The 15,171-nt window shown below is 41.9% G+C and overlaps 1 protein-coding gene across 1 annotated transcript in view; it reads left to right on the forward strand.

Annotated features, from left to right (window-relative positions):
- Positions 1-4,925: 4,925 nt before the first annotated feature.
- LOC133548259 (copine-1-like) overlaps positions 4,926-15,171 on the forward strand; it is a 28,603-nt gene continuing 18,357 nt past the window's right edge. Inside the window, 1 exon segment of the mRNA XM_061893576.1 lies at positions 4,926-4,974. Coding sequence (XP_061749560.1) covers positions 4,926-4,974 — 49 coding nt within the window.

Below are 15,171 nucleotides of genomic sequence, written 5' to 3' on the forward strand. Positions count from 1 at the left end.
ACCTTCGGCAGCGTCTTCTCCCCGTCACCTTTGTTGTAGCGGTGTAGCGTGCAAGGACGAGAGTGGAAGAAGTGTCAAAGAGTGTCCGCCCTGAGATTGGTGGGTCGTGAGTTCAAACCCCGGCCGAGTCATACCAAAGACTATAACAAATAGGACCCATTAACTCTCTGCTTGACACTCAGCATCAAGGGTTGGAATTGGGGGTTAAATCACCAAATATGATTCCGAGGCGCGGCCACTGCGGCTGCTCACTGCTCCCCTCACATTATGTGTGTGTGTATATATATATATCTATATATATATATCTATATATATATATATAGATATATATATATATATATATATATATATTTATAAATATATATATATACACATATATATATATATATATATATATATATATATAAACCAAGTTAAACGGCGTCCCTGTTGTCTGTGCCGTCTTCTTCCTCTGTACTCACCGTAACACTTTGTGTTCTTTGATGATAAATTCAAGGCCCGGGGTCAAAATCTGGCCCACCACATTATTTTATGTGGCCTGCAAAAGCCTGGAAATGATATGCATTAATAAAATAATTAATATTTTCCTACTAAATTTAGCGGTTTTCTTTCCCTTTTGACATTAAAAATCATGGACTGCATTCAATTGCATATATTTTTAAATTCAATATTATCAAAATCGAAATATGAAATTTAGTATTACAAAAAAATATATTTTTTTAAATAAAGATAAATACTGTACTTAATTGTTTGCTTGACTTATGATTTCAAAATTAATGATCAATCAAATTGAAGATTTGGTACTTTTTTTTTCCATTTACAGTAAGACACTAAAACATTAAGAGTAAAAAAAAAAACATTAAAACAACAAGATTTTATGGTTAAAAAAAAACAAAAACAAAAAACGCCAACTCCGTTGCATGAATTTTACCGCGAAAAACAGTGGTATTGTTTCTCCATTACATTCTATTTATTCCATTTGTATATGCTGTAAAAAAAAAAAAATGATTTTACTGTAATATTCTGGTGACTGAGCTGCCAGTTTTTAAAGTAAAATTTTAAAAAATGTTTTCCAGCTTATGTAAAAAAATATTGTAAATGTATCATATACACACACACACACACATATATATATGTATATATACATATATATGTATGTATATATATATACATACATATATATGTACATATACATATATATGTATGTATATATATATACATACATGTATATATATATGTATACATATATATATATACACATACAAATATATATATACATACACATATATACATACACACATATATACATACATATATATATATATACATACACATACATACATATATATATGCATACACACATATATATACATATACATACATACATACATATATATACATACACATACATACATACATACATATACACATATACACATATATATATATATATATATATATATATATATATATATACATAATACGGCCCTCTGAGGGTAACCATAACTGCAATGTGGCCCTCGGTCAAAACGAGTTTCTTCTTACACACATGCTTATGTGTGCTATGGCTATGAGGTTTTTTTTCTTGGCCTCAGTCTGGGGGTCCAGGCTTAGACTGATATTTTTTTCTCACTTTCCCCACCACAGCATTTACTTGTTTTCTCCCCTATTTTGTAAGGGGCGCCGGAAGTTGGCAGACCCATCAGCGATCCTGTTTTGTCTCCTTGTAATGTTTGTCTGATCTTGAATGGGATTGTGCTGAAAATCTTAATTTCCGCTCGGAGGGGATTAATAAAGTCTTTCTGATTCTGATTCTGGTTGTGAATATTTTAACAAAGTCAACCGGCGTCACAAAACAGATTGTTTGACTTTGGATCTTCCACTGCACCTTTTTATTTTTCAAAAAGCAGCCTCCACTGAAGCAAGACAACTTGTCATCAAGCCTGTCTGTCTGCGCCAGCGTCTTGTGGCCGGTTGTACGCCGCTTACATAAGCCCGACCTGGTAAAATTCCACAAAGCCGGCGCCTCTCTCCTCCACGTTCCTCCAAGCGTTCACACAATTTTCTCACTGTCTCTCGCTCGTGGGATGTTTTTACAGCTGCTTTACAACAGCGGGAGGCTGCCTCCCATCACATGCGACTGTGCCTTTAAGAGATTCACACCGTCACCCAATACACTGCCTGCCATTGTTGTCCATGGGCCCGAGCCTCCAGCGGACGAGGGAAGCCTCTGTGGTCACCGAGGGACGGGAAATCTCTTCATTTAATTTATGTGCATTAGTTTCACTTTGTAGTGCAACGGAAATACGAACGCTTGTGCAACTTCAAAAATGAAACAGATAAACTTAGCAGGAAAGAAAACTGAGATTACGCATCGATGAGTCACAGATGAGACGGATGAGAACTGCTGTATCAGTTTGCTTTGCCTTGTAAGACAAACCCGCCACTTAAAGAGGAATATACACACAGGGCGCAGAATCAAAGTGTCACATGTCCACCTCTGCTCGATCACTTATAATCGTCCCAATTCCAAGTGCGCCGAGCGTATCGTCAACAAAGGGGGCGAGATCTGACGGGCCCGTCCGGTGGGGGATGCAATGCATTTGTTCTGTCTGGAAAGGGAACTGACATTTGAGTGAGCAATATCGCAGCTGTGCATTTCGCCATGTTTTTTTTTGTTTTTTTTTTACATGTTTCCACTATCAACCGCGAGAATCGTATCACACGCCTCGCCCTGCTGCACGAGGTGACCGAGGACATTGCGTCCGAGACTGTGCATGTCAAACCAGGACAAATGTAAGCCAACTTTAATAACTGCACCGGTGCAAGAAATAATGTGATTTCCACCTCTTTTGCATGTTTATAGATTAGTCCAGGGGTAGGGAACCTATGGCTCTAGAGCCAGATGTGGCTCTTTTGATGACTGCATCTGGCTCTCGGATAAATCTGAGCTGACATTGCTTAACATGATAAGTAATGAATGATTCCACTTGTAATCACAGTGTTAAAAATAACGTTCAAAATGTAAAACATTCTCATGCCTTTTTATTCCATCCATCCGTTTTCTACCACATCTGTTCAAGAAGTTGCGTAATGGTAAGAAGTTATTTATTTATTATTGCTTAGTGTGGGGCTTGCCCCTCTGGGGGTTCTTCAGACCACCAAGCACCGAAATGAGAGCCTGTTTCAGGGTTACAATATTGTTTTATTTTTCAATAAGTCTCTCAGTTGCTGTCCAGCAATTGTATTTTTGTCTTTCGTTCTCGCTCGCGCTCTGGCTCCAGCCCCAACCCCGTCTCTCCTACTGGCTGCTGCTTATAACAGAGCGACAGGTGATTAGATATCAAAGCCCAGGTGGACCATCTACGCACCTGTTGCTGATTTCGAGGCCTGTCCTGGCACACCCCAGTTTGCTGCAGGCCACGCCCCCTCCCCAGTTAGCTTCAGAATAACAATGTTATTACAAAGAATAAGAGGGGGTGGTTTAGCTCGGTTGCCAGCAACTTGAGGGTTGCAGGTTCGATACCCGCATCCGACATCCTAGTCACTGCCGTTGTGTCCTTGGGCAAGACACTTTACCCACCTGCTCCCAGTGCCACCCACACTGGTTTGAATGTAACTTAGATATTGGGTTTCACTATGTAAAACGCTTTGAGTCACTAGAGAAAAAGCGCTATATAAATATAATTCACTTCACTTCACAAGAGACCTCTTATACCCTAGAAATGTTGGTCTTACTTCAAAATGCACGCGTTTAGTTGTGTTCAGTGTTAAAAAAAAAATTATTTGGCTCTTACGGAAATACATTTTGAAATATTTGGCTTTTTGGCTCTCTCAGGCAAAAATGTTCCCGGCCCCTTGGATTAGTCTATAGGTCAGTACACAGGCAGGAGAAGCAACTCTGAAAAGCGGCTTTACCGTAGCTTAACCTCTTAAGGCCCAAGCGGATTGTTTACATGCTTTATTTTTTATTTCTCTTTGTTATTTGGGCTTATTGGACCCTGATTAGAATTGTGAACGGCTTCTTGCCGTCATCGTGCGGGTTGCATGGGCCATTGATGGAGGACATCGCTGAGCAGGTTTGACTCTCGTTTATTATTTCAATAAACCAGTTTGTGTCCCAGTCGGTCGCGCCGATTTCCAGCGGTTCCTCCTCTGGTGCTCGTCTCGGCTGGCCTTACGGTCGCCGGTGACTCCGTCTTCCTCGGGGGCTCATCGTTTGTCTGATCGTTCGTCTGATCGTTCGTCTGGTTGTCTTCACTCCGACTCTCTCCTACTCCTTCTGCCCCGATTGCTCCTCCTTCTCCCCTTTTATACAGCAGGAGGAGATGCACAGATTGAGAGCAGGTGTGTGTGATACACACCTGGTTCTGATTGCTGCAGCGTCGCTCCAGGCGCACCCCACCTCCTCCGCCTACTGGCCGCCATCTTGAGTAGGACCACGGTTCGCCCTACCCCGCTTTCGGCCCGTCGGTTCCGTCTCTCCACAGAATAAAAAACTAAGAATCATTTTTTGATATGATGAACCTAGTCCATAAGTACACAAATGTGTACTTCATGTTAAGTGACATGCTTATTTTTATTTTTACACTTTTTTTTCCCAAATTCCATTTTATGTTATACTATTCTGCCACCACCAGATGGCAGTATAAGTGTCCACATAAGCGGCCATAAGACCCCAATTCAGTAGTGTACACAATTTTGGAAATAAAAGCTAAAAAGGTGCTGTCCACGCATTTGGCCACTAGGCCTTTAGAGAAGGGGTGTCTAAAGTGCGGCCCGGGGGCCATTTGCGGCCCGCACCACGATTTTTATTGGCCCGGAACACATTCTATAGACAAACTAAACAGTTCCTAAATTACAACAAAAAACTATGAAAAATTCAACGGGACCAAATCCCCCAAAAATGGGTCCTGCAAACCAAAATGGCCGACAACCTGAGCATCTTCCTGGATAAGGTCTTTGATGATTTCCGTGTGTACTGTCATGATGGAAATAGTGTACAAATTTCTTTTGAGACGTGATATGTTTTTCAGTCTACTAAAGCCCTCAGAAGCATTTAGGTTGGCAGTATAATAGCAACAGTAGTAAATACAAGCTTACTTTAGAGCACAGTTAACATTAATACAAATACAATCATTATTAAAATAATCATGAATGATTTTATTGCTTTGTTATCTATAACACAAAACTAAGATGTAGAAATGTTTTTAAAATGTTAGCATATGTTCACCTGCATTGTGTTGGTTTGAGTATTTTTCATATACAAAATGTATAAAAGTGGCCCTCGCATCCATAATTTTTTCTCTATGTGGCCCTCGCTGGAAAATGTTTGGACCCCTCTGCTTTATAAGTATTAATTTAGATTGCAAGCTGTTTTGTAGTAACACTTCCAAGATCACATATGTTTGTTTGTTTTTTTTGGGGGGGGGATGCCTTTGAATTTGTAATAATCGGCTTATTCTACAAAACCCAAAACAAGTGAAGTTGGTACGTTGTGTAATTCGTAAATAAAAACATAATTTTCAGTTTTATTTTCAACCTATATTCAATTGAATAGATTGCAAATAAGCATTAACTTAGAATTTTATAGCAGTAAGACATTGCAAAAAAGTTGGAACAGGGGCATTTTTACCACTGTGTTACATGGCCTTTCCTTTTAACAAGATTCAGTAAACGTTTGGGAACTGAGGAGACCAATTTTTGAAGCTTTTCAGGTGGAATTTTTTTCCCATTCTTGCTTGATATACAGCTTAAGTTGTTTAACACTACGGGGTCTCCGTTGTGGTATTTTAGGCTTCATAATGCGCCACACCTTTTCAATAGGAGACAGGTTTGGACTAAAGGCAGGCCAGTTTAGTACCCGCACTCTTTTACTACGAAGCCACACTGTTGTAACTCGTGGCTTGGCATTGTCTTGCTGAAATAAGCAGGGGTGTCCATAAAAAAGACGTTGCTTGGATGGCAACATATGTTGCTCCAAAGCCTGTATGGACCTTAATGGTGCTTTCACAGATGTGTAAGTTTCCCATGCCATGCCTTGGGCACTAATACACCCCCATACCATCACAGATGCTGGCTTTTGGCCTATAACAATCCAGATGGTTATTTTCCTCTTTGTTCCGGAGGACACAACATCCACAGTTTCCAAAAACAACTTGAAATGTGGACTTGTCAGACCACAGAACACTTTTCCACTTTGCATCAGTCTAGGACCGGCCTCGAAGCCAGCGGCAGGTGAGTAGATTGCCCAGCTGGGTCTGGTTTTCTATCCCCCTGTCGCCCTTATTAGCAGCAGCCAGACCAAGGCACGTTGTTGGAGTTGGAGAGAGAAAAAGACACACGCTGGAGAGCACAAGGGAGAGCAAGACAGACCGAGGCTAAAAAGTCAAGTGTGGTTGCCGAAGAGTGGACTAAATAAAAACATTATTGAATCCAGAATACCGGGGCTCTCGTGCAGTGTGTGGTGAACAGGGGAACCCACGGCACAGGAACTGCCACACCGCCTTTTGAACTTTGTGCCTATAACAGTCCGGATGGTTCTTTTCCTTTTTGGTCAGGAAGACACGACGTCCACAGTTTCCAAAAAACAGTTTTAAATGTGGACTTGTCAGACCACAGAACACTTTTCCACTTTGCATCAATCTAGGACCGGCCTCGAAGCCAGCGGCAGGTGAGTAGATTGCCCAGCTGGGTCTGGTTTTCTAACCCCCTGTCGCCCTTATTAGCAGCAGCCAGACCAAGACACGTTGTTGGAGTTGGAGAGAGAAAAAGACACACGCTGGAGAGCACAAGGGAGAGCAAGACAAACCGAGGCTAAAAAGTCAAGTGCGGTTGCTGAAGAGTGGACTAAATTAAAACATTATTTAATCCAGAATATCGGGGCTCTCGTGCAGTGTGTGGTGAACAGGGGAACCCACGGCACAGGAACTGCCACACCGCCTTTTGAACTTTGTGCCTATAACAGTCCGGATGGTTCTTTTCCTTCAATCAATCAATCAATGTTTACTTATATAGCCCTAAATCACTAGTGTCTCAAAGGGCTGCACAAACCACAACACAAACCACTACGACATCCTCGGTAGGCCCACATAAGGGCAAGGAAAACTCACACCCAGTGGAACGTCGGTGACAATGATGACTATGAGGACCTTGGAGAGGACGAAAGCAATGGATGTCGAGCGGGTCTAACATGATACTGTGAAAGTTCAATCCAAAATATCATGGAAGACATGACGTCCACTGTTTCCAAAAAACAATTTGAAATGTGGACTCGTCAGACCACAGAACACTTTTCCACTTTGCATCAGTCCATCTTAGATGAGCTCGGGCCCAGCAAAGCCGGCGGCGTTTCTGGAAGTTGTTGATAAATGGCTTTCGCATTGCATATTTGAGTTTTAACTTGCACTTACAGATGTAGTTACTGTCAGTGGTTCACTGGAGTGTTTTCTGAGCCCATGTGGTGATATCCTTTACACACTGATGTCGCGTTTTAATGCAGTACCGCCGGAGGGATCGAAGGTCCGTAATATTATCGCTTACATGCAGTGATTTCTCAAGATTCTCTGAACATTTTTGATGATATACGGACTGTATATGGGAAAATCCCTAAATTCCTTGCAATAGCTCGTTGAAACTCCACTAATAGCCGCAGCAGACTTTTCTATATAGTTTGGTGATATAACAAATGTCCCATCCAGAAGTGGCTTGCTAAAACCCTTCTCCCATTCCATTCCTTTCCTCAAATTCTTCCAAAATCCCATAAAACTCCCACTGGGTCACGGCTTGTGTGAAGAGTGCAGCAGACATCGGCCATCGGGCCCATCCTTTTTGTCCCAATTTTGAGCTGAGACCAATAATCTTTTTCCGACCTTGGAGGTTAAGAGTGAAAACTGTCCTTGAAAACTGCTGAAACAGTTCCAGTAGATTATGGGCCTGATCAAATAAGAGCCAAATACCACAACCTAAAACAGGGGTCTGCAACCTGCGGCTCTAGAGCCCTATGCGGCTCTTTAGCGCCTCCTTAGTGGCTCCCTGGAGCTTTTCAAAAATGGGTGAAAATAGGAAAAGATGGGTAAAAAAAATCTATTTTTGTTTTAATAGGGTTTCTCTGGGAGGACAATCCCACTATTTATATTAAACATGCTTTTCTGATGAGAGTATCTTGCGAGTGCCGTTTTGTCCTATTAATTTTGGCAGTCCTTGAACTCACCGGAGTTTGTTTACATGTACAACTTGCTTGTTTTACGCCACTCTTTCTTTGTCCCATTTTGTCCACCAAACTATTTATGCTGTGTGTGAATGCACAAATGTGAGCTTTGTTGATGTTATTTGATGTTATTAACTTGTGTTGGAGTGCTAATCAAGCATATGTGCATGACTTCAAGCTAATCAATGCTAACATGCTATTTAAGATAGCTTTATGTACATATTGCATCATTATGCCTCACTTGTATGTATATTCGAGCTCATTTACAAACCCCGTTTCCATATGAGTTGGAAAATTGTGTTAGATGTAAATATAAACGGAATACAATGATTTGCAAAGCATTTTTAACCCATATTCAGTTGAATATGCTACAAGGATAACATATTTGTGTGCAAATAATCATTAACTTTAGAATTTAATGCCACCAAAATGTGACAAAGAAGTTGGGAAAGGTGGCAATAAAAACTGATAAAGTTGAGGAATGCTCATCAAACACTTATTTGGAACATCCCACAGGTGTGCAGGCTAATTGGGAACAGGTGGGTGCCATGATTGGGTATAAAAACAGCTCCCCAAAAAATGCTCAGTCTTTCACAAGAAAGGATGGAGCGAGGTACACCCCTTTGTCCACAACTGTGTGAGCAAATAGTCAAACAGTTTAAGAACAACGTTTCTCAAAGTGCAATTGCAAGAAATTTAGGGATTTCAACATCTACGGTCCATAATATCATCAAACGGTTCAGAGAATCTGGCGAAATCACTCCACGTAAGCGGCATAGCCGAAAACCAACCTTGGTTGACCTTGACCTTCGATCCTTCAGACGGCACTGTATCAAAAACCGACATGAATCTTTAAAGGATATCACCACATGGGCTCAGGAACACTTCAGAAAACCACTGTCACTAAAGACAGTTCGTCGCTACATCTGTAAGTGCAAGTTAAAGCTCTACTATGCAAAGCGAAAGCCATTGATCAACAACACCCAAAAAACACCGCCGGCTTCTCTGGGCCCGACATCATCTAAGATTGACTTATGCAAAGTGGAAAAGTGTTCTGTGGTCTGACAAGTCCACATATCAAATTGTTTTTGGAAATATTTGACAATATTTGAGGGGAAGCGAACCATCCAGACTTATCGACGCAAAGTTGAAAAGCCAGCATCTTTGATGGTATGGGGGTGCATTAGTGCCCAAGACATGGGTAACTTACACATCTGTGAAGGCACCATTAATGCTGAAAGGTACATACAGATTTTGGAACAACATATGGTGCCATCTAAGCGCTGTCTTTTTCATGGACGCCCCTGCTTATTTCAGCAAGACAATGCCAAGCCACATTCAGCAACTGTTACAACAGCGCGGCTTCGTAAAAAAAAGAGTGCGGGTACTTTGCTGGTCCGCCTGCAGTCCAGACCTGTCTCCCATCGAAAATGTGTGGCGCATTATGAAGTGTAAAATACGACAGCGGAGACCCCGGACTGTTGAACGACTGAAGCTCTACATAAAACAAGAATGGGAAAGAATTCCACTTTCAAAGCTTCAACAATTAGTTTCCTCAGTTCCAAAATCTTTTTTTTGAGTGTTGTTAAAAGAAAAGGTGATGTAACGCAGTGGTGAACATGTCCTTTCCCAACTACTTTGGCACGTGTTGCAGCCATGAAATTCTAAGTTAATTATTATTTGCAAAAAAAAAAATAAAGTTTACGAGTTCAAACATCAAATATCTTGTCTTTGTAGTGCATTCGACTGAATATGGGTTGAAAAGGATTTGCAAATCATTGAATTTCGTTTATATTTACATCTAACACAATTTCCCAACTCATATGGAAACAGGGTTTGTAATTTCCTATGTCCTCTGTCTATTTAATTTATATCTGCATTTCTAATGACATATTATCTATAAGTAATATTGCCTGCATTTCAGCATGCATAGATTGTTATAAATCCATTCGAAGAAGACGGCCCGCCATTTTCTTTTACTTGGACCATTGGCCATTCTAAGCGAGTGATATCTAAACGTTATCTCACCCTCTGAGAAGCCTCTGTTTTACTAATGTTTTCCAATTTTGTAAAAATTGATAGAATAAGTATTGTATTGCAACATTTCTGTCAACGAAGATGTGTGTCAGCCTGTGACACAGTCATTTTGATAGTAGGCTAAAATAGACACGTCATGTGTTGCCTTCATTATAACACTTATACACGCCTGTGACGGTCTCAAGCCGTCATCTTGCGGGTTCCCAGGACCACCAAGGAAGGACATGACTTTGAGCAGTTTGACTTTGTTTATTTTTCAATAAACACCTCAGTCCAGGTCACCTTTCCGCTCCTCTTTTCCGCTCGCTCGTCGTTTGTCTTCAGCGCTCCTTATCTCTCGCTGTGCGTCAGCTGCACTCCTACTTCTTCCAGTCTCTCCGCCTCTCTCCCCGACGTTCACAGCTGCCTCCCTTTTAACCAGTGATTGTCCCCAGGTGCGTGATCTACGCACCTAAACTTGATTGAGGCTTCGCTTCCAGTGTGCCCCGCCTCGCCGCTTGCTCGCCGTCACCGCCTCCTTGCCGCTATCTTGGCTTTTCATTTTTTGCGGCTCCAGACAGATTTTTTGGGGTATTTTTGGTCCAATATGGCTCTTTCAAAATTTGGGGTTGCCGACTCCTGATCCAAACAGCGTGTGCAAACTATATATTTGGCATGTTGCGTGTGATCGACTAAGACTGCGTTTGCAATTGAATACTCCAACATTTACATCACATTCATACTATCATGCTCCTACCTGCGGTGTGTCGGCCTTTCCAAGCTTTCCCAGGTTCTAAACCGAAGGCCGTGGGGCTGAGCCGGGACAGGTGGTGCACGTTCATCCTCCACTTAACTCTCTCAAAAAATAGCTTTTTTGCAAAAAAGGTCTTCTTTCCAACTGTACATCAAAGGTTAACAAAAAGCAACTATAACTGCTAGAAGCAAAACTAAGACTCAAATTTTGGGTAAGAAGCAGTCAGTCTCCCAACCCGACATTTGCCCAATCAATTTCACCTGTGCGCCCCTATATGCTCTCGCCACAGGTGGTGTGAATGACACAAAATGTCAATGACGCTTTTTAATTCAATAAATTAACTTGAAATACATTAAAACATATTTTCATGGCAATTCATAAAATAAATAATTTAACACTTAATAGTAGCAACACTAAATTGGCCCTAGTGTGTGAATGTGAGTGTGAATGTTGTCTGTCTATCTGTGTTGGCCCTGCGATGAGGTGGCGACTTGTCCAGGGTGTACCCTGCCTTCCGCCCGATTGTAGCTGAGATAGGCGCCAGCGCCCCCCGCAACCCCGAAAGGGAATAAGCGGTAGAACATGGATGGATGGATGGATGGATAGTATATGCAGTGGGCAGCAAGGTGGTACAGGGGTTAGTGCATGTGCCTCACAATACGAAGGTCCTGAGTAGACCTGGGTTCGATACTGTGCTCGACATCCTTCTGTGTGGAGTTTGCATGTTCTCCCCGTGAATGCGTGGGTTCCCTCCGGGTACTCCTGCTTCCTCCCACTTCCAAAAACATGCACCTGGAGATAGGTTGATTGGCAACACTAAATTGGCCCTAGTGTGTATTGGCCCTGTGATGAGATGGCGACTTGTCCAGGGTGTACACCGCCTTCCGCCAGAATGCAGCTGAGATAGGCTCCAGCACCCCCCGTGACCCTAAAAAGCGGTAAAAAAATTGATGGATGGAGTATATGCAGTACTAGAGAAATACCAATGACGCAAAAATGGCCACCACAACCACAATGGCCAACGCCAAAGCGTAGTAGCGCAGTAGGGCCAAGTATTCATTAAACACCAAAAAAAAAGCACTACACCGCAAAAACTGAAATCTAAGTAAGATTAAATATCTCAAATAAGCGTGATATTTGCTTATTTTCTGTCTGATAAGATAATTCTTCTCAATAAGCAGATTTTATGTTAGCATTTTACTTGTTTTAAAAGCCGACTGAAATTAGATTTTATTATTTAAACGGGGATAGCAGGTCCATTCTATGTGTCATACTTGATCATTTTGTGATATTGCCATATTTTTGCTGAAAGGATTTAGTAGAGAACATCGACGATAAAGTTTGCAACTTTTGGTCGCTAATAAAAAAGCCTTGCCTGTACCGGAAGTAGCAGACGATGTGCGCGTGACGTCACTGGTTGTAGGGCTCCTCACATCCTCACATTGTTTACAATCATGGCCACCAGCAGCTAGGGTGATTTGGACAGAGAAAGTGACAATTCCCCCATTAATTTGAGCGAGGATGAAAGATTCGTGGATGAGGATAGTGAGAGTGAAGGACTAGAAGAAAAAAAAAGATGAGGGCAGTGGGAGCGATTCAAATGTTGTTAGACATATTTACTAGGATAATTCTGGAAGGCACATTTTTTTCATAAAAAATCCAGAGGCACACCACCAGCAGAAAACGTTAAAAAATGAAACTCCACCAGGTTGTTGTGCCTTATTTTGAGTTTGTTGGTGTTTCCCTGTGTGTAGTGCTTTAGTTCCTGTCTTGCGCTGTTATTTTGGTGGCCCTTCCTGTTTTGTTGGTGTTTTCCTGTAGCAGTTTCATGTCTTCCTTTGAGCGCTATTCTGCGCACCTGCTTTGTGTTAGCAAGCAAGGCTGTTTACGTTGTTGCTATCCTTCGTTGTGTGAGCATTGTTGATTGTCATGTCATGTACGGATGTACTTTGTGGACGCCGTAAGTTTTTGCTGTCGTCCAGCATTCTGTCTCTGTTTACTTTATAGCCAGGTCAGTTTTACTGTCGTTTTGCATAGCCATTGCCTTTTCCTTTCCCTGTCCCATTTGTTAATTTTTGGTGTAAGCATTACATACCTTTTTACCTGCACGCTGCCTCCTGCTGTGGTCTGCATATTGGAATCCCGACAAACCATTTTTGTTCTCACTTATACAAAACAATGAACAACCTGCTGCCACCTACTGACATGGAGTATTACGTGGTTATCCTGCCGGGTTTTACACAGCGCAGACACTAAGCAACGGCACATTTTTTGCAGATTCTAATTATTGATTTGCAAATAATATTTTTGGGATAAATTAGGTCAGGGGTCTGCAACCCGTGGCTCCGGAGCCGCATGCGGCTCTTTAGCGCCGCCCTAGTGGCTCTCTGGAGCTTTTTCAAAAATATATGAACAATGGAAATGATGAGGGGAAAAACATATTTTTTGTTTTAATTTGGTTTCTGTAGGAGGACAAACATGACATAAAACCTCCCTAATTGATATAAAGCACACTGTTTATATTAAACATGCTTCATTTGACGAGCGCCATTTTGTCCTACTAATTTTGGCGGTCCTTGAACTCACCGGAGTTTGTTTACATGTACAACTTTCTCCGACTTCCTAGGACATGTTTTATGCCACTTCTTTTTCTGTCTCATTTTGTCCACCAAACTTATAACGTTGCGCATGAATGCACAAAGGTGAGTTTTGTTGATGTTATTGACTTGCGTAGAGTGCTAATCAGACATATTTGGTCACTGCATGACTGTAAGCTAATCGATGCTAACATGCTATTTAGGCTAGCTGTATGTACATATTGCATCATTATGCCTCATTTGTAGCTTCATTTGAGCTCATTAGTTTCCTTTAAGTCATCCATCCATCCATTTTCTACCGCTTATTCCCTTCCGGGGTGGCGGGGGGCACTGGCGCCTATCTTAGTTACAATCGGGCGGAAGGCAGGGTACACCCTGGACAAGTCGCCACCTCATTGCCGGGCCAACACAGATAGACAAACAACATTCACACTCACATTCACACACTCGGGCCAATTTGGTGTTGCCAATCAACCTATCCCCAGGTACATGTCTTTGGAAGTGGGAGGAAGCCGGAGTACCCGGAGGGAACCCACCCATTCACGGGGAGAACATGCAAACTCCACACAGAAAGATCCCGAGCCTGGATTTGAACACAGGACTGCAGGAACTTCGTATTGTGAGGCAGACGCACTAACCCCTCTGCCACCGTGAGGCCCCCTTTAAGTCATCATAATTAAATTCAATATCTCATGACACACTATTTGTATGTAATATGGCTTTTAATTTTTTGCGGCTCCAGACAGATTTGGTTTTGTATTTTTGGTCCAATATGGCTCTTTCAACATTTTGGTTTGCTGACCACTGAATTAGGCACACCAGACAATATCTTACGGCACAGTGGTTGAAAAACACTGCCTTAGGTAGCAGCTATAAAATCACATACATTTTTTTTTGTGATAAGACAATGTGGGCCTGATTTACTAAATGTTTGAATGTACTAAAACCCGTTCAAACTTGATAGCACACGCAAAGCTAATCTACTAAAAGTGCGCAAAGTCGATTGTGTCTGTTAAGGTGAGCAGAATAAGGTGTGCTATCCATTTTGCAAATGTGCAAAATATATGCTAATTATTAAAACACTCACAATACTGGGTGAAGGAGATCCAAATATTAGGATTAATCAACTCTCATCCTCATTTTGCGAACACCATTTTGCGCTTTACTTAGCACGTGTGAAAGGCCGTGCAAACTGCCACAGTTCCAGGATCAGTGCTCATACTGAAAAGACAGACAATGGACGGACAAGAATCCCCTGTCCCTACATTTATGTGTCAACATTTTGGACGGTCAATAGGTTCCCATTATGTCGATCGCGAGCTACCGGTCGATCGCCGAGCGTGTGTCAGTCGATCGCCAGTCAGTCATTAAGAAAATAGACCTAAAAAATAGCGATCATCAATCTTCACCAAGACGTCACTTGATTGACATTCCCGGCACCCGAGGGTATTGTGAGATGACGCTGGCTGCTGTGAGATCATTATTAAGGAAAAACGACCGACAGGAAGGCGAGAAGCACTTTGGCGTTATACCTGCCGTCAAAACTCCAAAGACCGACTGCACAGTTCCTGTCTTCACAATAAAAGCCCTGCTTC

Source organism: Nerophis ophidion, linkage group LG02 (genome assembly GCF_033978795.1).
Source record: "Nerophis ophidion isolate RoL-2023_Sa linkage group LG02, RoL_Noph_v1.0, whole genome shotgun sequence".
NCBI classification, from domain to species: Eukaryota; Metazoa; Chordata; class Actinopteri; order Syngnathiformes; family Syngnathidae; genus Nerophis; species Nerophis ophidion.